We start from the raw sequence: 21,653 nt of genomic DNA on the forward strand, positions 1-21,653 counted from the left end.
ACTGAATGCTCCTGGTTCCTGTAACAATGAATCTGGGCTAGGCGGTGTCCCTGTGAACCAATACACCTTCTGGTCTACCTGTGGGCTGAGAGTCATGTGACTGCGGATGGGGGTGCAGGGCTCAGTGACTCCCCCACACTCCATGACACCGTGTTAGTCTGTAACTGGAAAAACTTAACAGGAAGTAGGCATGGGAATAATCACCTTAGAGACTAACAAGGTACCACCTACAAATGTTGTGAGTCTGGCAGGTGCTGCAAGACTATTCCTTATTTTTAAGGTTTGTTTTTTTTTTCAAATAAATGTGTGTGTGTGTGGGGGGACGACAAAGCTCCTGCTCCTCAAAATGAATGTATCATTTCCCCCCCACCCCCCCTCCCTCCCTCTGGAGCTCAGTGGGGGGGGGGGGGCGGATAGCACTGAGCGGATGCAGCCAGGCCTGGATTCCAGCGCAGCAGCAGCAGCTGCCTGTAAAGAGCTCCCGCAGGGAGAGCGATTCAAGGAACCCGCCCCCCCCCCCCCCCAACAGCAGGCTGGGAGTGCAATTCCCACACTGCGCACCCAGCCTGCTTCCGCTCGGGGGCGGGGGTTCCTGTGAAGACCCTTCCCCCCCGAATTGATTGATGCCCCCCCACACACACAACAGGGAGAGGAGAATCCCCCCATAAGGGTGTCTGAGACCGAGGCGCACTTCCCTGCAGCCGCGGGGCGTTTCTCGGCTCTCCAGGCCACTAGCGGGAAGGGGGGTCCGCCCGGAGCTCGGATTCCCAGCCCTAGGCTGGCATCACTTGCTCTCCAGGAGATGAATTATTTAGCGCTTGCTTGTGAAACCCTAGCGGGGGAGGGGGGGGCAGAGGATCACTTCTGTCTCTGGCGTAAGGGGTGGGGAGGGGCGTGGTTCCCCCCCCCCCCCAACCACAGGCTCCCCGGATGCGAGGGCAGCATGGCAGGCTTGGTTGCAGACCCCAGCGCTGTGGGCCCCGGAAGCTAATTCAACCCACTAGGAATGCGCCCACGAACCCCGCCCACGGCGGGAACGCGCCCCCCTGCCTCCCCAGCACCGCCTGGGGCGCTGGCCCCTGCCACAGGACAGAGCAGCTCTGCCCCGGCCTCTCCCGCCCATGCTCCCCCCGAAGGCTTTGGGGTCCCTGCCCCCCTGCCCGGGCAGCCCAGCCCCTCTCAGGCCAAGTTTGCAGCAAACAGGAATCCACGGCTGCGGGGGCCGGGGCAGGGACCCCCAAGTGGAGGGAGCGCAAAGCAACGGAGGAGGCTGCCCCTTCCGCGCCCTCCCGTTGCTTTCACTGCAGCGGCGGGCGCTGCCAGGCGAGGCGGGAGGCATCTGACCGCTCCGGCGAGCCCTAGGGACGGTTTTATGAATGGAATTCTCCTGTGAGAACCCGATTACTATGCCGCGCGGCGCGCGCCGGGCCAGGCCCCACAGGTGATTGGCTCCCGCGTCTCATTGACGTCACCCAGCCGCGAGCCGGGAGGAGACGCAGGCACAGGCAGCGGAAAAAAAAAAAAAAAAAAAAAACCAGGGCGTGAGTCACCCCCAAAAGGGGCAAATTGACTATAACTCCGCGGCGTCTCCCCCAGCCCCGTCTCACTGCAGCAGCACATGGAACGGAGCCCTCCGCCTGCATCCTGCCCGCAGGACCCGAGCATCCGCAGAGCCGCCGCAGGGACCCGGGCGGACTTCCCTGCCCCGCCACCCCAGGTGAGGCGCCCCTCTGCATGGGGTGGGCGAGCCCTTGGTGCATCCCCCTCCACTGCAGCCAGCCCCGGCTCAGACGCCCTGGACCCACGGGTGCATCGGAGCTGGCAGAAGAGCAGCTGAGGGTGAGAGATTGTAAAGGGGGGTTAAATGTAAAGCAAAGTCCTGCTCCATTAGCCGGAGCAGAAGATCCCCCTCCCCCCCCCACTGGTTAGACTGGGATGGGAGGGAGCCGCTTGCCGCTGTAGAGAACTGCAGTATCAACTCAAAGGACACTGCGGGGGGCGGGGGTAGGGGTAGGGGAGCAGACACCAAGGAGCAGTAACTGAGTGTTTTCCCTAATACTAATGCACATCAAGAGGCAGGAGTGAGAAAGAAGCTCTTTGGCAGGCGATAGCTCTCAGGGGTAGGATCTGCTAGAGCCCAAGCAAGGGATGCAGCATTCAAAGGGGAAAAGAAAAAAAAACGTAGCTAGGCTAATGGACAGGGATGCGGTGCTCACCCTGAGATTGCTGAGATTGCTCTGTGCACTTTACAGAGTCAGCACTTAGGGCTAGGTTCATAAAAGCCCCTGTGAGGGGAAAACACCTAGCTCCAGCTACAGAGTATTTATCCACTGAAACTGTGCAATGCAAGCAGCTGGGTGGAAGCAGGAACAGGTAAGGGGACAAGTGGAGGAGGGGGTTTTCTGTCTTCTCCCCCCCCCCTCCCTTTTTGTCTGCTCAATAGAGGAGAAAAGTGCAAAAAGGAGCAGAAATTATCCCCTCTAAGAGCAAATGCTGCGCATGCTGCACTCCTGGGTAGCTGCTCTGTAGCGTAGCTTGTGAGCCTTGATGGGCACTAGCTTTTGGAGAAGGCCAATGGGAAGCAAGGTGGGTGAGTGCCCCCACAAAGTCCATCACCAAAAGAGACTGGAAACTGATTAGGGCTCAGTGTAATTAACAGGTACAAGTCAGTTTGCACATCAGAGCCTGTGCAGGACCACACTAAAGGGTAGTTGATGCTATATCTCTGCAGGTCACGCCTGGACGTCCCGAACAAGGACATGTCCCACAACTCCACTGAAGGCCAACAAGGCTGGTTTGCAGCCAGCAATGACAGCAGCAGCTCCTTGAACTTGGACTCTGTGGGGCAACCTCTTGCCCTGAATCCCTGGGATGTGGTGCTTTGCATTTCTGGGACTATCATCTCCTGTGAGAATGCCATTGTGGTAGCCATCCTATTTTACACCCCTGCCTTCCGGACTCCAATGTTCCTGCTCATCGGGAGCCTTGCCACTGCTGACTTCCTGGCCGGCTTGGGGCTGATATTCCACTTTGCCTTCGTCTATTGCATCCAGTCGCAGGCGCTGAACCTCATCACTGTAGGGCTGCTGGTGACCTCGTTCACTGCCAGCGTGGGCAGCCTGCTGGCCATCACTATAGACCGCTACCTTTCCCTCTACAATGCACTGACTTACTATTCAGAAAGGACAGTCACCAGGACTTACATCATGCTGATCCTGACATGGGGCTTTTCCATCTGCTTTGGGCTACTGCCCGTCATGGGCTGGAACTGCTTGAAAGACATCTCCACCTGCAGCATCGTGAAGCCCCTGACCAAGAACAACCTCATCATCCTCTCCATCTCTTTCTTCATGGTCTTTGCAGTGATGTTGCAGCTCTACATACAGATCTGCAAGATAGTTTGCAGGCACGCCCACCAGATTGCTGTGCAGAGGCACTTTCTGGCCACCTCGCACTACGTCACCACCAGAAAAGGCATCTCCACCTTAGCTGTCATCTTGGGGACTTTTGCTTCTTGCTGGCTGCCCTTTGCCATTTACTGCCTCCTGGGGGATTACACCTACCCAGCCCTCTATACCTACATGACCATCCTCCCTGCTACCTACAACTCCATGATTAACCCTGTTATCTATGCCTTCAGGAACCAAGAGATCCAGAAAGTGCTGTGGACTGTATGCTGTGGGTGCTTCTCTTCCACAATGCCTTTCAGGTCCAGATCTCCAAGCGATGTCTGACTCACCGGACCTTGGTCCAAAGACCCATTTGCACATGACATTCCCCCTTTTTGCACAACCCCAGAGATTTTGTGAGAGCTCTTAAAGAGTCTGTCTCCTCCGATTCCCCTTCCCTTGTGTGCATGAGCTGCTCTCTTCCTTTATTTTTCCACTTTCAGAATTTACGGAAGAAAAAAATACTTATTTTTATCCATAATAAATAAGAATAGTTGTGTGTGTACATAGGTGTGTGTGAGAGAGATCCTCCATAAGTATTTTCTTTGACAATACTTACAGTGCATTTTTTAAAAAGAGAGGCACTGCCTTTTAGTTCTTTTGGCTTTTATATAGCCTTGTTAATTACCTCAGATCTTCAGATATTATTTTCTACATCAAAGGTCCATTGTTTCCATGTAACAGTGGACCAGAACTAAACCAGCTTTTAAAAAAATGTTTATGCATTATTTATTAATTTATTTTTTATTTATGACCAGCTTTTTCAAGACAATAGATTTTTCGGAACTCTGTAATTTGCTGCCCTCTAGTGTTCACTATGTTTTAATACAAAAAAAATAAAAATAAAAATGAAGGCTCCTTTTGCATGTTGAGTACCCTGGGTGGTATTAGGTAATAAGGGAATCATGTATCATGCATAGACGACTGGAGGCGAAAAGGGGAAGCTGAAATACTAGATTGTGCCTATAAAAACCCAAGGGCTCAGATGATCAGAATTGCTTTCTAAACCATTGCACTACTAGAGACTATTCAATGAACTAAAGTTTCTGTCTCAGTGGAGATAGATTGTGTGTTGGCCAAATTCAAAATTCGGAGTCTGAGGACAGCTATTCAGTGTACTGTACATTCTTCAGGTTTGCATGACTCTGCAAAGGACGCAAACGGAGGACGCGCTTTAGACAATTGAAAGCTCACTGCATTGTTGCACAGACTCTTGTTCCATGTGATTTGGAAAGTACTGTATTCTTGTTTACAATCATAAAATAAAGGTAATTTGTGATACAATGCGTGGCTGCTTGATTCGTGTCAGAGGGGAATAAAAGGTCACCATGCGCTAGGGAAATAACTGGAAAGAGATGGCTTCACCCTCGATACATTATAAAGTCTTGGGTCCTATTAATGCCACCTTCATCATAGACTCTAGAGAACGAAAAGAACTCTCAGAGCCCCACAGCCCATCTCTCTGGAACCAATTCAAGATTCTTCCCTATGCCACATTTTTAGGCTGTGTCTACATTGGCATGATCTTGCACAAATACTCTTTAATGCAAGAGTTCTTGCGTTAACGTATTTGCACAAGAGAGACTCTACGCTGGCATGTGCCTTTGCATAAGAGATGTGCTTTTGCGCAAGAGCATCCGTGCCAGTGTAGATGCTCTTTTGTGCAAGAAAGCTCCAATGGCCATTTTAACCATCGGGCTTTCTTGCGCAAGAAATTCATGTTGCTTGTCTACACTGGCGTCTCACGCAAGAACAGTTGCGCAAGAGGGCTTATTCCTCAGCAGGAGCATCATAGTTCTTGTGCAAGAGCACTGATTTCACACATTAGAACGTCAGTGTTCTTGCGCAAGAACTTCCCGCCAGTGTAGACAGGCAGCATGTTTTTGCACATAAGCGGACGCTTTGGCACAAGATCGCGCCAGTGTAGACACAGCCTTTGTGTTTTGACCAATCTTGTAAAAAAGCCCAAGTAACAATCCTCCTAAGAGACATTTCTGCTGCCCAATACATCATGTTAGCTGGAAGTTCTTCCTGGCATAGGTGCCTTTTATTTAGTCAGGGAGAAGGGTATCTAGGGATCTCTGGGTCCAATTAGTTGGGATTGGTCCTGCCTTGGGCAGGGGGCTGGACTTGATGCCCTCCTGAGGTCTCTTCCAGCTCTATGATTATGATATGATTCTATGATTATGAATTCAGAGTCCTCCTAATTTTCACAGCTCTTACGTACCAAAGATGAAACTTCTGCGAGCCAGAGTGGCAAAGCAAAGGTGAGGTCTCACGCTGCTCAGGATCAGACTGCGCCCTCAACTGAGCAGTTATCGAGAACGACAAGGGGGAAAGGTGGCACTGGACAGGAGCAGTCTGCACACAGATCCACTGCCCACTGTCTGAGATTGGTGTGTGGTCCCTAGATAGGATGGCGGTAGAGACACAGGGGTAATTTCCCTCTTTGCAGCCCCCAGGGAAGCATGGGGGTTAAACAGAACCAGATTGGAGCTGAGATGTTCTCCTCCTGCAAACGGCTCTCTGATCTCCAGGGCATCTGGAAACTGAAGAGCTCTGGGCCCTCTCGTTTCAAGAACAGGCCAGTTTGCAGCATTGCACCTGTGAAATGGCTTAGCTGTTCTAGCATCAGGTTGGAAATGCTACAGCCACTGGTTCAAATCCCAGCAAAGTAGGCTCATCACTTTATCCTCCTCCCAGTGTCACAAAGTTAACTGCTTGAAGGGGTCTTTTGGAATGAGGCTAAAGTCCAAGGACCTGCCTGCTCTCTGTGGGCATGAGAGTTTCACAGGTGAGTGGATTTAACCTTTCCTCTGTAGGGCCTGTCATGCAGCAAGCTGTGCAGAGACTGGGTGCCACCCTCCAAGCCGGAGGGAGGTGCATTGCAGGGAGGTTGCTGCACGGACACCAGCCCAAATGCCGGAGCCATTCAGTTTCCCTTTTTGCTCAGGCAGAACCTTCCGCGTGAGTGGAATGTGAATGCCCCTGGGTTGATCATTGGACTCCTTCAGCAGCCTTGCTCCAGTGTGGAGGGAGTAAAACAGACGTCAGCATATCATGGTCTGGGCTGTAGTTTGTAACTGGCTTTAGCACTTGGGGAGGGAACGTGCCAAGAAAAGGAGGGGGGAGGCTGCGTCTACAATAGGTGATAGGCCCATGAGCAGAGCCCCAGTTGAAGATGCGGGAAAACCATGTTTGGTTCTTTGTTTCACTCCAGTGAGTTCGCCAGAGCAGAGCCCTCCCCCCACCACTGCTGAGGAGCAGTGAGAATAAACACGCAAAAAGAGAGCGAGGTGTTCTGCTACCACCGCCTGTTAGTTACACCCACCCACGTTAGGCAGCTCCGGGTACAATAACGTTCCTGTGGGCATTGGGCTGTAACAGAGAGGACCCCTGATTTTCAGAGGTGCCCCAAATGCAGTCGATCGGCCCTCCAGCTGCCCAGCACCTCTGTAATTTAGGGGGCTCTATTCTCACACAAGGGATTCCTGCATCTGGTTCAAATCACTTCAGGGAAACATGGAGGCTGCGTTTAGACTGGCATGATTTTCCGGAAATGCTTTTAGCAGAAAAGTTTTCCGTTAAAAGCATTTGTGGAACAGAGCGTCTAGATTGGCACGGACGCTTTTCTGCAAAAGCACTTTTTGCGGAAAAGCGTCCGTGCCAATCTAGACGCGTTTTTCTGCAAAAAAGCCCCGATCGCCATTTTCGCCATCGGGACTTTTTTGCAGAAAACAAATCTGAGCTGTCTACACTGGCCCTTTTGCGCAAAAGGGACTTTTGCCTGAACAGGAGCAGAATAGTATTTCCGCAAGAAGCACTGATTTCTTACAGTAGGAAGTCAGCGCTTTTGCGGAAATTCAAGCGGCCAGTGTAGACAGCTGGCAAGTTTTTCCAGAAAAGTGGCTGATTTTCCGGAAAAACTGGCCAGTCTAGACACAGCCGTAGAGTAGTGTAGTAATTGAGGGTCAGTAACATGGAGTCAGCAGGCTTAAATTGCAGGCCTGTTGCTGTTTTCATGTTACAGGCCTCTATTTAGGTACGACAAATAGTAATAGCGATGTAGCTGTGTTAGTCTGGTCTTGCTGACACAAAAGACATTCATGCTTAAATTTTACACTTTACGAATGGGCCTTAACATAGATGCTAATTATATTACACATTACAATGATAGCTTCTCCAATTATCACCCCTAATATCATTATCTCATAGACACTAACCTCCCCCCCACAACCTCTCTCTCTTCTAAAATCTGATTTGTCAATTTTATACGTGTTGACTTGTTTTGAATGTATCCCTTTGGTAGATATGGTCATGCCACTTTTCTTCCACAATTTGATCTGAGGAAGCGGGTCTGGCCCACGAAAGCTCATCACCTAATAAACAACCATCTTGTTAGTCTTTAAAGTGCTGCACAGTCCTGTCTTTTGTTCCAGGGAAACAGACGGTGGCGAGGCACGAAAGGAAAGTGGCTCCCAGACTTGTGGTGCGGGTTTCTTTCCTTCCTAGGAATGGCTCTGGCAATCAAACTGCAGCCAGTGCTGGAAATGACTCCAGGCTAAAAGCAGAATGGGTGGGAATGGTGGCACTGAGCGAGGCAAAGGAAGATTGTTCGCTCTGGGCTCTTAAGCTGTGTCCTCTCCGCCTGGCTCGCATAGCAGCCACAACAAATCAATCATTGGTCTTTACAGTCATTACGCCTCACAGGCGAATGCTGCAAGCCTCAGCGACCATCAGGAGACAGCAAAAAGCAAGACAGAAGTCCTAGGCCTGACACCTCCTGGAATGAGGAAAAACTGCTTCTGCCTTCCAACTACAGTTCCCACAATGCATGGGGCTGGCACAACGCAATGGGGAAGGGACTGCAAACTAAGAGGCTGATCCCAAGACAGGTGCTGAGAACAATGACCCCAGTGTTTTGTCATCAGTCCCACGCAGCCCCAGATGATTTTATTTAAAAGTATTTCTTCCTGGCCCATGCCATTCCTGATCTCTCTGCTGAGACTCCTAAGGTGGCTGGAAGCGAGTGCAGATCTTTTAACACCACTCTCTTCTGAATGGGACTGGAACTGCTATGGTGCATATCATAGGCCCTATATTGCTAACATCGAATGGAGAATCTCTTTTACACTAAGGCTATGTCTACATTGGCAGCTTCTTGCCCACCCCTGTCCTAATTGCTCCCACCTGGAAGCAGAGACACCTACACAGTCAGGTGATTCTTGCCTGCAGCTGCATTCCTTTCCCCCCTTGGCTGAAAATCAGGCCAAACGTGGTGCAGGGAAGTCTCAGGCCCCCAGACCCCCCACACAACCGCAATGTTTGCTTTCACAGAACACAAACCAGAAGCAATTCCACAGTAGTTCCAGGCACAGTTCCAGGCTTCAGCTCACAGAGCATGCAGTACTGTACCCGGCTGGATTAGACAAACACCTTTGCGTCAGAGACAAGCTTGTGCCCTTTCACAGGAAAGGGATCAAAATCGGCAGGGAAAATCAAAACGCACTGACTAAACAACACTGTGTTGTAATTGTTTTGGGTTAAACCACCAGTGTTGGGGCTCACGTGATTTCTAGACGTGGTTGAGGGGAAGGGTTTCAGTGGCAGATTGGGCTCAACTAGCAGCACCCTGGGGTGGGTAAACAAGCAGGAACAGGCAGTGATCAAAGTGGATCCACAACTGATGGTTTCATTGGCTGCATCTAGATTGGCATGATTTTCCGGAAATGCTTTCAACGGAAAAGTTTTCCGTTAAGCATTTTCAGAACAGAGCGGCTAGATTGGCACGGATGCTTTTCTGCAAAAGAGCCCCGATTGCCATTTTCACCATCGGGGCTTTTTTGTGGAAAACAAATCTGAGCTGTCTACACTGGCCCTTTTGCGCAAAAGGGACTTTTGCCTGAACAGGAGCAGAATAGTATTTCCGCAAGAAGCACTGATTTCTTACAGTAGGAAGTCAGTGCTTTTGCAGAAATTCAAGCGGCCAGTGTAGACAGCTGGCAAGTTTTTCCGGAAAAGCGGCTGATTTTCCGGAAAAACTGGCCAGTCTAGATACAGCCCTTGTGTGTATCCCTTTGTCATTTTGCAATGAGTTGCAGGGCCGGCCCGCAACATGTTGGCACCTGAGGCGGGGAGCTCAAATGACGCCCCCATGCTGCCTTTTCTCCTGCCTGCCTGTTATGTCTCTTGTGCCTTCCTTTCTCCAGCACAGCACTCCCCCATCTCTGTGCATCTAGAGCAGAGAAAACACATCTGCACCAGCAGCAGACACAATTTTCTACACTCTGTGTCCTAGGGCCCCCCCCCCCCACAGTCTGGCACCTGAGGCGGCCGCCTCAGTTCGCCTTATGGTAAGGCCAGCCCTGATGAGTTGGGCTCGTTTTACTTCAGTGGCCTGACTGCTCTCCAGTCACTTGCCCAGTGCAGCCTTCCATGTGCTTGGAGTTCTGCCGGCCTGCCCAAACCAGTGCCAGTCCCCTAGGCAGCCTTGAAAACCTGGGCATAAAGAGGTTTATTTTCCACATCCTGTCCTTACGTGGAGCAGACAGAGGAAAATATTTATAGTCTCTGTCCGGGGCCGTGGAAAAGGCTTAGTCCAGAGCTGCACTGCCCACTGCCAGGAACACGGTTCACAGGCAAACGTGCCTCGTGCACACGAGAGAGAAGCGGCGGCAGCAGCAGAAAACCCTGCAGTTCCCGGCTTTTGTATACACAAAACAGCAGCTGCAGGGTTCTGAACTGGTTACCCAAGGGAGAGGCAGGTCTCACTCCCTTTCCAGGAGCAGCATTATCTGCAAAGAGCAGGTGAGCTGAGCCCTCCGCTTTAGCTGTCTGGGGCTTTTCCCTTCACCAGGGATGGAAGCAGAACTGGATCTAAAGTGAGAGACACTTCCAAGGTGTATTCCCAGGGCCCCCTGAGCCTAAGGGCTCTGCAGAGCCATTCCTGAAGGGAGGTGGGGAGAGGGCTGCTCTGGTCCTTTGCCAGATGAGCCATTATCTCTGTTGCATCGGTGCAGTGTGTCTGCCCATCAAGACACTTGTGCCCTACATCATGTTTGCCCGACTTCCTGGGACCAATGCCCCACACCGACTGGGTGGGGAACCCTAACTCGGGTTGAAACAGCAGTGACAATACGCCAACTCGGCTTTTAACACGCGTTAACAGACGGAATCCTGCCTGCTCCCCCTTCGGTATGGGCAGGAGCCTGGGCTTTCAAGCCCAAGGGGTCAGCCTGGCTTTTGCCCAAGCCAGAACATTCCCATTGCTACGTTTGGCATGCTGCTTTCAGCCCTGAGAACGCAAATCTGTCTATCCAGGCTGGGAGACTTGCTCCTGGCTACACTGGAGACACCAATCCAGGACTGAACACACACTGCTAAGGAGAGCCAAGAACAGCCCTTGCTCTGGAGCCTAGACACACCCACAGGTAGAGCTAGCACCAAGGGCAGGGCTGCGGATTAGCTCCTTTGAAAGCAACCATGGAGAAATGAGGGCTGTTCTGTTGGTGAGCCTTCCCCAAGCAGCCCAAGCACTAGCCTCACCACTCCAAGGCTCAGTGCAGGAAAAGAGGCAGGTTTTCCACGCTCCCCCCTCTTAATGGAGGAGGTTGTCACGCACGTGAACCCCTCTCGGTCCTGTCTGCTGCAGATTCATTCATTGTTCCCAAACATCTCGCAGAGCAAGCACCCACCCGCGCCTGAAACTGGGTTTTGCTGTGCCCAGGAGCTGAGCTGCTCCTGGCACGAACCAGGCATGGAGGGGAGCTCCAACAAACCAGTGCAGTACAGCCGAGGACGTGAGTTTTGCCTCCCACCCATGCATAGAAATGCTCCCGTATTTAATTACCTTCACCCAAGCACCCTGAACTACGGTGAAAGGTACTTGAGTGCAGGCCATGCTGGCCACCCACATCCGAGTACCTCTGCCCCCGACTCTCCTGGAGGAGCAGTTTGTGTGGCCAAGAGCAACGGCCCTACCGAGCCCTGAATGGGGGAGGATGGTTTGAGTGACACTGCTGCAGGCTACAAGTGGTGTGAAGAAAGCCTTCTGCATGTGACCAGACTGACACAGGAAATCCACACCTATCACAGGGAGCTTTCAGCCAGAGCCAGCAGCTCAGAAGGTGACATACCATTCATCTCAGTGGGGTGTTGACTCCCGAGCCTAACGACGGTGCTTTAAGTACAGGGGACTTTCAAACACGGGTGACAATTCTGCACACTGCGTGCACTTTCCACAGCTGTGCCCACAAATCAGGTGACTTTGCCCCAGGGATGATGCTGGATCCCCCATTAGGAAGGCAGATTAAGGGATGTCTTGCTAGATAAACAAAAGGCAGAGATGGGGTGTGGTCCTTCATCAGAGATTACCGCACCCTTTTTGCAGTGATATTGAACTAGTACAAGACCAGGGCCTGGTTTCAGAGTACAGAGATCCCACATCAGCCCTGCAGAAAGAACAGCTCTCTAGTACTAAGCAAGGGCCGCGTTTACACCCTGGTTAAACGCAAACCTCCTCTGGCTTGCAGTGGGAGGGAGGGCAGGCGGTGGGGCGGGGTTGCCAAAAACACCCGGCCTTGGCCCAGGGTCCACAATGAGAAGCGCGACTTGGCCCTCGCCACAAAACCAGCTTGACAACTGCTGCCTTCAGCCCTCCCCATGCAGGAGTCGGCCTTTGTTAAAGCAGCTGAGCCGGGCCCAGAGCTGCTGTGCTGCCAGACTGCAGAAGTGCTAGCTCCAAATACCTAATTCCTCAGGCACCCTGCAGTTATCTGTGTAGTGCTGTGAGCAGATGGAAGAGTTGCAGATAAAGCCATCCACAGCTCAGGAGCTTATTTCCTTTCCCCACCCGCCTGCGTAGGCAACAGCACACAGGAGCCAGCCATAGCGGAGGGCTGCTCCTGCATTCCTGGCACACCCAGATTCACCGAAAGAAACGGGTGCACTTTGGCCAGGTCATGCATGCAGAAGAGGATAATTCTCCCCTTCATGTCTCTCCCACCGCCCCGGATGCTTAAATAATGAATCTGGCCTGGCAAGGGGGTGACATTGGCAGCGCTCTGCTCTGCCACACATCGGGAGAGCAGGCTGTGAACGCTGATCAGAGCTGGCGGTGCCCGCTCTCGCCTGGGCCCCTGAGGGGGAATTAAGGGAATGAAAATGACGTCAGCGGTAGAGAGGACGGACGTCCCACTTGTCCCAGGCAGCCGGCAGCATCTTCTTGGTGTTGCTAACACCACCTTGAAGGAGAAAATTAAATAGGTCTTTGGAGAGCAAGGGCGCCTGTGAAGCAGCCTCGCAGCCAGCTGCGCTTCAGCCCTGCACCCTGTGGCACGAGAGACACGTACAGACATCAAACACTTTGGACAAGGCCAGAGTTGCGAGGCGCAGGCAGAGCCAGGAGACCCGCCCAGCTGCCTCAGGGAGCAATTCCTCAGCAGGAAGCCCCTGCTAATGGCAAGGAGCCTTTTGACATGCAGAGGCCCAGTGCACAATGAACCCCCTCGCTGTCCCGTCCCGCTCCGGTCCTGGGGGGAAGGGAGATTGTTTGGATCGCACTGCTTGGCAGAAATAAGGAAACGGTGGCAGTTTTCCTGCCAGGCAGGTGCACTTCCTTCTGACCTCAATCACGTCGGTTCAGGCCCCACTGCAGCGCTGCATGGCGCAAGGAGGACAAGCCAGCCAGGGCCATCCCAAGCCGCTTTGGTGCCTTACGCAGCCCGCGCACTTGCATCTCCCCTGTGAAGTGGGGCAGCCCCCTTCTGTGGGGAGGGAGGGGACTTTGCACAAGGCTGCAGGAGCAAGAGCTGTGGGGACAGCTGTAGGGTAGGGAGGCAGCAGGGACTGCTCCCCTCCACCCCAGTAGCAGAGGGAAGCAGAAATAACTAGACCCAACCCATCTACTCCCCCAGCAGCATCGCTTAGGGCAGGGGAGAAGGAGTGGGACTGCCCCAGAACACTGCCGTGGGGGGGGGGGGAAGTGGAGCAGGGTGGGGCGGGATCTGATTTTTGCTGCTGGCACCAAGCCCTCCACTAGTCCCCTGGGCCACATTGCTCGGGGCAGGGGCTTGGGAGAAGGGGTGGGATGGGGGTGAGGAGGAGGCAAAGTGGGGGCAGGGAAGAGGCTGGGTGGGGTGTTATCCTGGGCTCTGCACCTCCTCTAGGAACAGCCCTGCTGGGCACAAACCACGGGAGGACTAGTCCGGGGATGGAGCTAGCACTGCTGCACACACAGCTACCTGGAGCACCGCAACATGTGGAGCAATTTGGTGCCCTAGGCAGCTGTGTATTGGTAGGAACTGGCCAGCCCACACGGCACAGGATACATCTTCCCATCTGCTTAGGGTCTAATTTAGATTTCAAGACTCCTGTCCTTGCAGCCAGGCTGTACTAGGGCAGGAAGGACGCAGCTTTCCAGGTAACAAGCACAGCAACTGCAATACAGATGAAGGGATGCACCGAGAAGAGAAGCTGGTATTAAGAGCTTTCCACTGATCAGGGTTATGCACGTGTTTTGGTACCAATGGGGGAGACGGTTGCTATCAGTGGCTTTGCAGGCTAGCAGCCTTTAGAAAATGAAAAGCTCACTTGGAAGGGATTAGTAGCTGCGAGATGGTGACATTTTTATATGTCCCTCTCTTCCCTTGAAAACAGGAGCAACACACTAACTCTGGCCTTGGCTGCTAATGACATACCAGAGGCACACTGCGATTCCAGTTCTGAGACAAGCAAGCAGCTCTGACTGCCCTTTTATGTTTCAAATGGGCTTTCCCGAGACTCAGTGAATTTCTAAGAGGCGTAGCAGGCTTGGGCTGTAAGAGCCAGCCATAAACAACCCTTCCTTCTCTCTCCCAGCCTTTCCAGTAGCTCACAAAGTAGCTTTGCAGTAGCTGTTCTGGATGCTCGTTCTCCAGCTGGCAGGAAGAACTCACAAATTAGTCTAACGAGGGTTTGCAGCAGGCACTGTATCAGCTGCAAATGGCGAAAAGGCAAAATGCTGCAACATGTGAACACAGAAATCAATGGGCATCTACATCCTAGCAATCCTGGCCTGGAGTCTGCGGTAAGAGAGGGACAGAGTTTGAGACAAGGCTTTCTGTGCATCCACGCAATCGGCAGTAAACATTCATACAGGAGGCTTACTCAAAGTCATTCGCAAGACAGCCCATGAGAGAGCATCCCAAGCATGATGGGGTAGGCTGCAAGTCCTCCAGCCAGGGCTGCTGAATCATGCCTCACGCAGTTTATTTTACATAGGCCATTCAGCAGCTTTTAAAATAAAGCAAAGCCTGGCTCCTCTGCTCTTGTAAGAACAGCCAGAGGTGCTACATCCACACAGAGGTTTGTCTGACTCCCTAGACGCCGTTTCCCTTCCTGGCAGTTACGCAGCATGGCAGGCACTAGCTGGCTGCAGAGATGGCACATTTCCAGAGGTGGCTGCACGTCAGTGGTAGAAGGAGAGATTTCTGCACAAGGGCTCTGGGGTAAATCTTGTGAGGGTAAATCTAGAGAGAGGTTTAATGCTCTTGTTAACACAGCTCATGCATTTGGCTCCAGACTCAGAGCTCCAGCACTGCTGAGCTCCTGGGCTACAACACAATGGCCTTAAAGGGACATATCACAGGGCACTTTGGCTATACAGACATGAGCTGTTAACACAGCATCGCCCATAATCCCATTCTGATACTCCCGCTCTAGGCGTGGGCTGGCCAACTGCTCAGTAAAGATAAACGAGTCATGGCTGTGGGATACTGGTGGCACAGTTTCCTTTGGCCAATATGTTGGTAACTCCCAAGCCCTCTCAAGCTGTCACAATAAGAGCTTCTCAAAACCATTCTTACGGGACCATCATTGCCAAGGCCATAGTGGACGGGCTGAATCTTTGCCCTCTATCACCCAGAGGCATCATTCCCAACCTGCTAGCCCCATTCTCCAAAGTGACATGAACACAGATGTTGATTGGATAGAAAGGTTTTATCAAGATTTTTTTTTAAGTTTACATTTTTAAAAAAGGAAGATTTGTACACATACATTACAAACATTGCAAACTGGGATCTTCTTCTGGTGATGGGGGGAGACCAAGCAGACTATAAAAAAGCAGTATGAAAGCTTGGCTAAATAGCACCTGACAGAGGAAAACAGAAAACAGGAGAAGGCCAGATTCTGAATTCAGATTAGCAGGTGTAAAGGCACAGCTACTCCACTGAAGCCAGTGGTGTTACTCCTGGTTTGCACTGGCAGCACAATCCAGAATCTGTCACTGTTCATTCTGTGGGGTAAAACAAATAGTTGACCTCCATGCCAAGGATCTAGCGTGTTTTGCTGGTGAGACTTTAACAGGGTTTAGTTTTGCTATTTCTCTGCGTTCCTTTGGTTGGTGAGGGAGTAACCCCCACTGTTCACAACCCAGAGAATCCTTTCCCACGCCCTTTTTCCTTTGACACTGTAAGACTCATTTGACTTTTGTCTCTTCCCCACCAACACTTTTGCCCAGAGTAGGCCCCCCCCAGAACAAATGGAATAATTACTCTTATAAATATATTTATATTGTATAGGAAATAAGGCACTTCAGGAGCATTATGGCTCTTCTAAGTTCTATATCAGTCTAGACAGGAAAAAAATTGGTTAGTTTCTAAAATGAATCAAAAGGAATAAAGTTAACACAGTAATACAACCTGATCCACATCCCACTTCAAGGCTTTGTAAAAGAACGAGACACAGAAAACCTGACCAAGCCAGCGAAGAGGCAGGCTTGGCCAATCCAGGGCAGGTATTTTTAAAGCAGGTATATTGAAGAAGTCTCTGGGCTGTAATTCTCTCTCTCATGAAGTTATACTTCACACAGTTTCTTGGCCATCCGGGACTTACAAGAGCCCTTCTTTGGTTCTGGTCTGGTGCACTGTGACTGATAAGGAGATGAGAACCAACGAAGGTCACTGACTGCAGATGAGCCTCCAGGCTGGGTCCTGTAAACCTGTAAGAGGCATAACCTACGTGCAAGTGCGAGGGGGGAGGAGGAGAATGCTATGAGATGCAGCCAGGCACTACAGCTGAAAACGAGAGAGAGAATACTTAACCAGGATCAGAGGAAAGGCCCCCTGACCTGTCCAAACGCACACCTCCAGGTTAAACACTGACAGCTCCCCACATTATGCTCTTGGGACTGCACCTCTGGTCACACCAAATAAGTTAAGAACCCGCTAACCCAACAAAGTGGCCAGAAGGCCATTCAGGCAAACATGTCCCCATGGGCTGTAGGAAAGAGCCATCTGCACACAACCATCTTGCAGACAGGTTGTTCTTGGCACCTATTTTCTTCCCCTCCCACTATTCCCCCCCGGTTGAGGACTCATGTTTTAGAGCCACTTCTAAGCACTTCACCATCTTTAAAAGCACAACTGTTTTTAAACTAGACTTGAAGAAAACAGTGTTCCTCTCATTGATGAGATCTCTGATCTGTGTAAGTGGGCATGCACCTTTATGGCCACCTAGTACAAAGGGGCAGGCTTTATTGCATAGCAATTTGGAAGAAAACGGGACAGAACCGGGACATTGGTCACAGAACTGTCAGGCACCATTGCTACTTCTCCACAATCCAACTAGTGATTTGCACACAAATGGACTGTCCATGTAAGGTCCCAAGGGATATCACATCTTGAAAAAAATGAGTGAAAGGTATATTAGCTTCCCCTTTAAGAAATGGGGTCAAGTGGGGGCAAAACAATTAACCCCCCCGACAAAAATGGCATTTGTATATTCCTAACTTCCAGTGCCCTGGAATGCATTATGGCTTATTGGCACTGGAGGATTGGAACTAACATGACTCCTGTATTCTTGTCGCATCAGAAAGTAGTGTAAGTTTCACTGCCTATACCTTCCTAGGATACTACCTTACCCACTTGGATTGCTGTCTCAATATAGCAGTGCAGAGGTGTAATAAAATAATCTCATCGATGCTTTATGGCCAAACTAGAACATGACAACACCTGCACTCAAAAGTGCGGTCCCCTAGCCTTTATGCCACTTCATTTATTCACTATGTCAAGGGTTAAAAAAGGAAAAGGTATTCAAGAAGATAGGAAGAATCCAGAAAAGTGAGAATTTAAACACTAAAACAAACCCAAGAGGGTTTTTCTGGCAACATGACAACCTCCGGCTGTATCTGGTAACATCTTTGTTTTGATATAGAAAAACAGTGATAAGGCAAGTCAGTGAGGGAAGGGAAGGAGAGGCACGTGTTGGCAAAATACTTTCAAAAAAGTAAAGGCAGAACAGAGAATGGAGAGTTGGCCATCTTGTCAGAAGACTCCCTCTTGCATTGTCCCTCCTCCCTTAGTTGGATCCATGAATCACATGGGCTGGAATTGCTTAACAGGAAAAAACTGCTCTTTTATGTTACACTAAGACTTGGATAGTCAAATCCAGATCAGATATTAAATAAGCATCTGCTACACAGAGTTTTTTGTATCCATCCTGTTGGAGACGCTTGCATTCAACTTAAAAGGTAATAAAACTAATAAAACCTAAGTCAGCTAATCTAAAATCCCCATTTCCACCCCTCACCTGTAATGCACCTCCAGGGAAAAGATTAGGAATTTGTAAGTTTATCTGGTAAAAGAGATATGCCAACATTTTCTGGGAAATAACTGGGATGTGCAGTAATGGAAAACCACTAATATGGGCTAGATGTAATGCTACCGAAGGCAGACTCAGATCTGAGAGATTCTGCAACATGTAACCCTCTCCACCAGGATAGGAGACAGGAGAACAGGCTAAATACTGGCATTGTCTGCTGTTCAATTCCCTGCATAAAGTGCACCATCGTCCTCACTGAAAAGCTGAACACAGTGCTGCTTGAATAGGCCAAATGAGACACTAATGCCTCACCTCCTTGCCCTGACTGGTAAATTAACTGTAGACACACACAACGCCAAATGGGCCTGGAGCAGATCCGGCGCTGAGAGCGCCTCTCTTCACCCACCACCACGCATTACATCTCCTGCTCTAGATGCACCGCAGAGCTCACTAAGTAGCCAATGAAAACCTTCCAAGCACAACAGATTGGGTAGAACCTCGCAAGCGCTAGCTGTCACTGCTCAGTTCCCACAGCGCACCAGGGTGGGCAGGCAGGGTAGCTGGCCGTTGGCGAAGGCTGTCCCTTAGCCCAGCCTCCTTCATTAGTTGTGGAGGCACAGACGAAGCTACTAAGGGGGTAGAGGCAACTTTTAAAGAAGCCCGAACCCGCTGGCTTCCACGTGGTGCATCCCGCAACCCTACAACTCGAGAGATCTTTTTAGTTCTGGAATGCTGGGGAAATGGTGCTTCTATCGTCAAAATAATGGACTGTTCAAAGGGCTATGTAATAATGGGGTGCAGCCTAGAAGAGACATTTTAAGCCCATTTCCTAGCAGTAGTTCCACATGAACTGGAGAGGAAGGGACAGTTACGTCTACTATATCCTACACGCTGCTGCAATTAGAAAACTGGCTGAAAATGCCCTTCTTCTGAAGAGCCCTTTGGCTGTAAAAAAGGTCACTGGTCATAAAAAAGATCCACCCGTAGGATCTTTAACCCAGCTTTGTGCTGTGGCATTGCCAACATGGGGGTTTGAGTTTCTTTTAACAAGCAAGCACCATTCCACCTCCTGCTGGAAAACAACACTGCAGCCCTCTGTCTCTCAGAGCTGACCTTTTGGAAAGGCAAGCGCAAGTCGTGCCACGGCCAACGGTGGCTTGTTGACACCCCTTGGTGCATCTTCGGTTACTGGAGGAGACAGGTAAAACTAAAAGGTTTTGGCAACCTAGGAAGTACGTGGCTCTTTAAGAAAGGGGTCGGCCCAGCTAGGAGGCGCGTGGGGAGCAGAACCGTGGTTAATCAGACCAGTCATCCTCATCAAATTCCGAAGAATCATCCTCAGAGTCGCTGTACTCCACGGCGATGCGGCGAGAGAGGATCGTTGCTACGTCATTGCCTCCCACGTCCCGCTTCTCCTGTTCCCGCTGCTCCTCCACCTTGCGGAGCTGGAAGCCTGGCAAGGGGAAGAAGGCAGGCTTGAGATTTCCTGGGATCTCCAGTGTTGCTGCAGTGCTGTCCTCTAAATAACCCTGGGCAGGCCGTGCTCAATGCCTGGATCACAGCCTGCCACCGCAGCTGCGCAGAAGGGGCACAGAGGTCAAACCACAGACCGGCCTGGACAGAGTTGGAGAAAGGGCAACTGGAGGAAGCCAGAGGAGCTGGCTTTCCCCTCTCACCCCAGGCATTTCATGTGGCCGAGCTAACGGCAGTTTGACTACAGCTTGGAAACTGCAGAGAGTCTTGTGGGGCAACATGCAAAGTTAAAAACTACAGGGGCACCCTGCTGGGGGTGAAGCGGGGAGCTGAGATTCTTTCCGGTTCAGGTCACCCCCAGGGCATATTACAAGCAGTAGGCCAGCAGCAGCGGGATGAGACCTCACTAAGCCTGCCAGGCTTAAGGGAGAGGAGATATGTAAAAATCACAGCCGGGACTTACCTTGACGGATAGCGGACAGCAAGTCACTTCTAGCATCGCTAACAGGCGGCAAGGAAGATTTTGGCTTGGAGGCTGAGGAATCTGGAGGCGGAAGTGGAGCTGGTGCACCATCCATGCCACCGGAAGACAAAGGCGGGGGACCAGGAGGGGGAGGAGGTGGGGGAGGGGGAGGAGCACCAGTTGCTGGCTGAGATAAAGGTGGTGGAGGCACAGAGAAGTATTCTGCTGTGGCAGGTGGCGGAGGGGGAGGGGCAGCAAACTCGGGGTGAGGAGGGAAGGAGGATGGAGATGGTGGAGACGGCATTCCTGAAGTTGGAAATCCTACAGGAGACGGCGGCGGGAGAACTCCTGACATTGGTGGTGGAGGGGGAGGAGCAGGAGGTGGGGCGAAGCCCGGCCTGGCACTGGATGGTGATCCAATTGGAGGAGCTGGTGGAGGATGGCTTGGACTGACCAGGCTGGATCTTTTTGGTCCTCCAGAACCAGAACCTCTCTGGTTGTCTACTGGGTAGCTGTTGCAGAAGGAAAGTAACAGGAGGGGTGGGGACAGACACACAAAGAACACCATTAGCTCTGAGCTCAGATCAGATGATACAGTCTCAGCTCTGGGGCAATCAAAGGATAGTCCAGCTATCATTTCCAACTCCGAGCTTTTACTGACATTCTCCAGGGCCCTGGTGCTGACTATCCTGCTGCATTACTCTTGGCTAGGAGAGCAGAACAACTGACAGCTGACACCGCAGCTGAGAGAAATGCTGCCGCACATCCCAATCAGTCTGCACAGTAACAGCACAATGGACAAGCCAAACACCTAACCTCTCGCTGCTGGAGGCCAAACGGCCCCCTCAGCTCAGAATCTTCTAGAGCAAAGCCAGCCATTCCAGAGCCATTTAGCTGCGAGGTCAGATTTATTACATGCTAAGCAGGGATGTCTGTCGAGGTAACCTTTAGCTCTTGTTTTCTCTGCTATGGAGGTTCATATGCTATTAACACAAACTGATTCTTCACTGGAGCACTCTGGGTGATTATTTGTCACTGCCTGTCAAGGGTCTGGGGAAAAAGGCAAACGGGGTCCAATATACACTGAAGGGGAATATGGAGTCAAATGACTGAATAAACTTTGCATTAGCAGGAAACACTAGTGCCCAGCAAGTGCTATGTAACTAGTTGACTTATTTTCTAAAAGGAAGCTTACACTGAATGCTAGCAAACAGAACATTTTCACCTCAAAACCTGGCAAATGTCACATGCAGCCTATGATGTTCATCTGATGCACCACAGAGTCTACTGGCTGTTTTATAATGACGGGTCAATTTACTTCCACCCTTTTTCTAAAAAAATTCGAGGGGCAGCCGGGTTTTAAGTAACTTCATAAACCAGGACAAAGTTTCATCTGAAGCACCTATCTCCGCTCTCACCCAGAGAGTGCCCACAGGATGGAGTGCCCAGCTCAGGCTGTGACAGATCGTATCTCCAACTCAAACTCACAAGCTATGCGGGGCCCTTTGACATGTTTTAGTCCAACTAGCACTACAGCATTTCTCACTCACTTATTCCCACTATATAGTTACTTTTGCCACCACTTTTCTGGTTCTTATGATTTAAAGCAGCATTTCTCAAAACGGTCTGTGGACCCACTCTGAGAAAGCTGCGACCAGACTGCTCCGGTTTGTTCACTTACCGGCTCCGCA

The 21,653-nt window shown here is 51.1% G+C and overlaps 2 protein-coding genes across 4 annotated transcripts in view; one reads left to right on the forward strand and one right to left on the reverse strand.

Moving 5' to 3' along the window:
- Positions 1–1,586: 1,586 nt before the first annotated feature.
- On the forward strand, positions 1,587–4,147 carry GPR3 (G protein-coupled receptor 3). Its single transcript, XM_075908858.2, has 2 exons — positions 1,587–1,717; positions 2,732–4,147. Exon 2 carries the CDS (start codon positions 2,760–2,762, stop codon positions 3,732–3,734), a length of 975 nt encoding a protein of 324 aa, XP_075764973.1. The 5' UTR covers positions 1,587–1,717; positions 2,732–2,759; the 3' UTR covers positions 3,735–4,147.
- An 11,259-nt stretch (positions 4,148–15,406) lies between these two features.
- WASF2 (WASP family member 2) overlaps positions 15,407–21,653 on the reverse strand; it is a 45,323-nt gene continuing 39,076 nt past the window's right edge. For all 3 annotated transcript variants that reach the window (XM_075908843.2, XM_075908844.2, XM_075908845.2), the window contains 2 exons: positions 19,963–20,474; positions 15,407–19,479 (listed from right to left, as the gene is read on the reverse strand). In XM_075908843.2, coding sequence (XP_075764958.2) covers positions 19,322–19,479; positions 19,963–20,474 — 670 coding nt within the window. In that variant the 3' untranslated portion in view covers positions 15,407–19,321. The remainder of the gene's footprint in view (positions 19,480–19,962; positions 20,475–21,653) is intronic.

This window comes from Pelodiscus sinensis, chromosome 26 (genome assembly GCF_052426305.1).
Source record: "Pelodiscus sinensis isolate ZL-2025 chromosome 26, ASM5242630v1, whole genome shotgun sequence".
NCBI classification, from domain to species: Eukaryota; Metazoa; Chordata; order Testudines; family Trionychidae; genus Pelodiscus; species Pelodiscus sinensis.

Bases quoted from the DNA above. Each gene is read 5' to 3' on its own strand.
- GPR3 (XM_075908858.2), top strand. From the start codon at position 2,760: ATGTCCCACAACTCCACTGAAGGCCAACAAGGCTGGTTTGCAGCCAGC.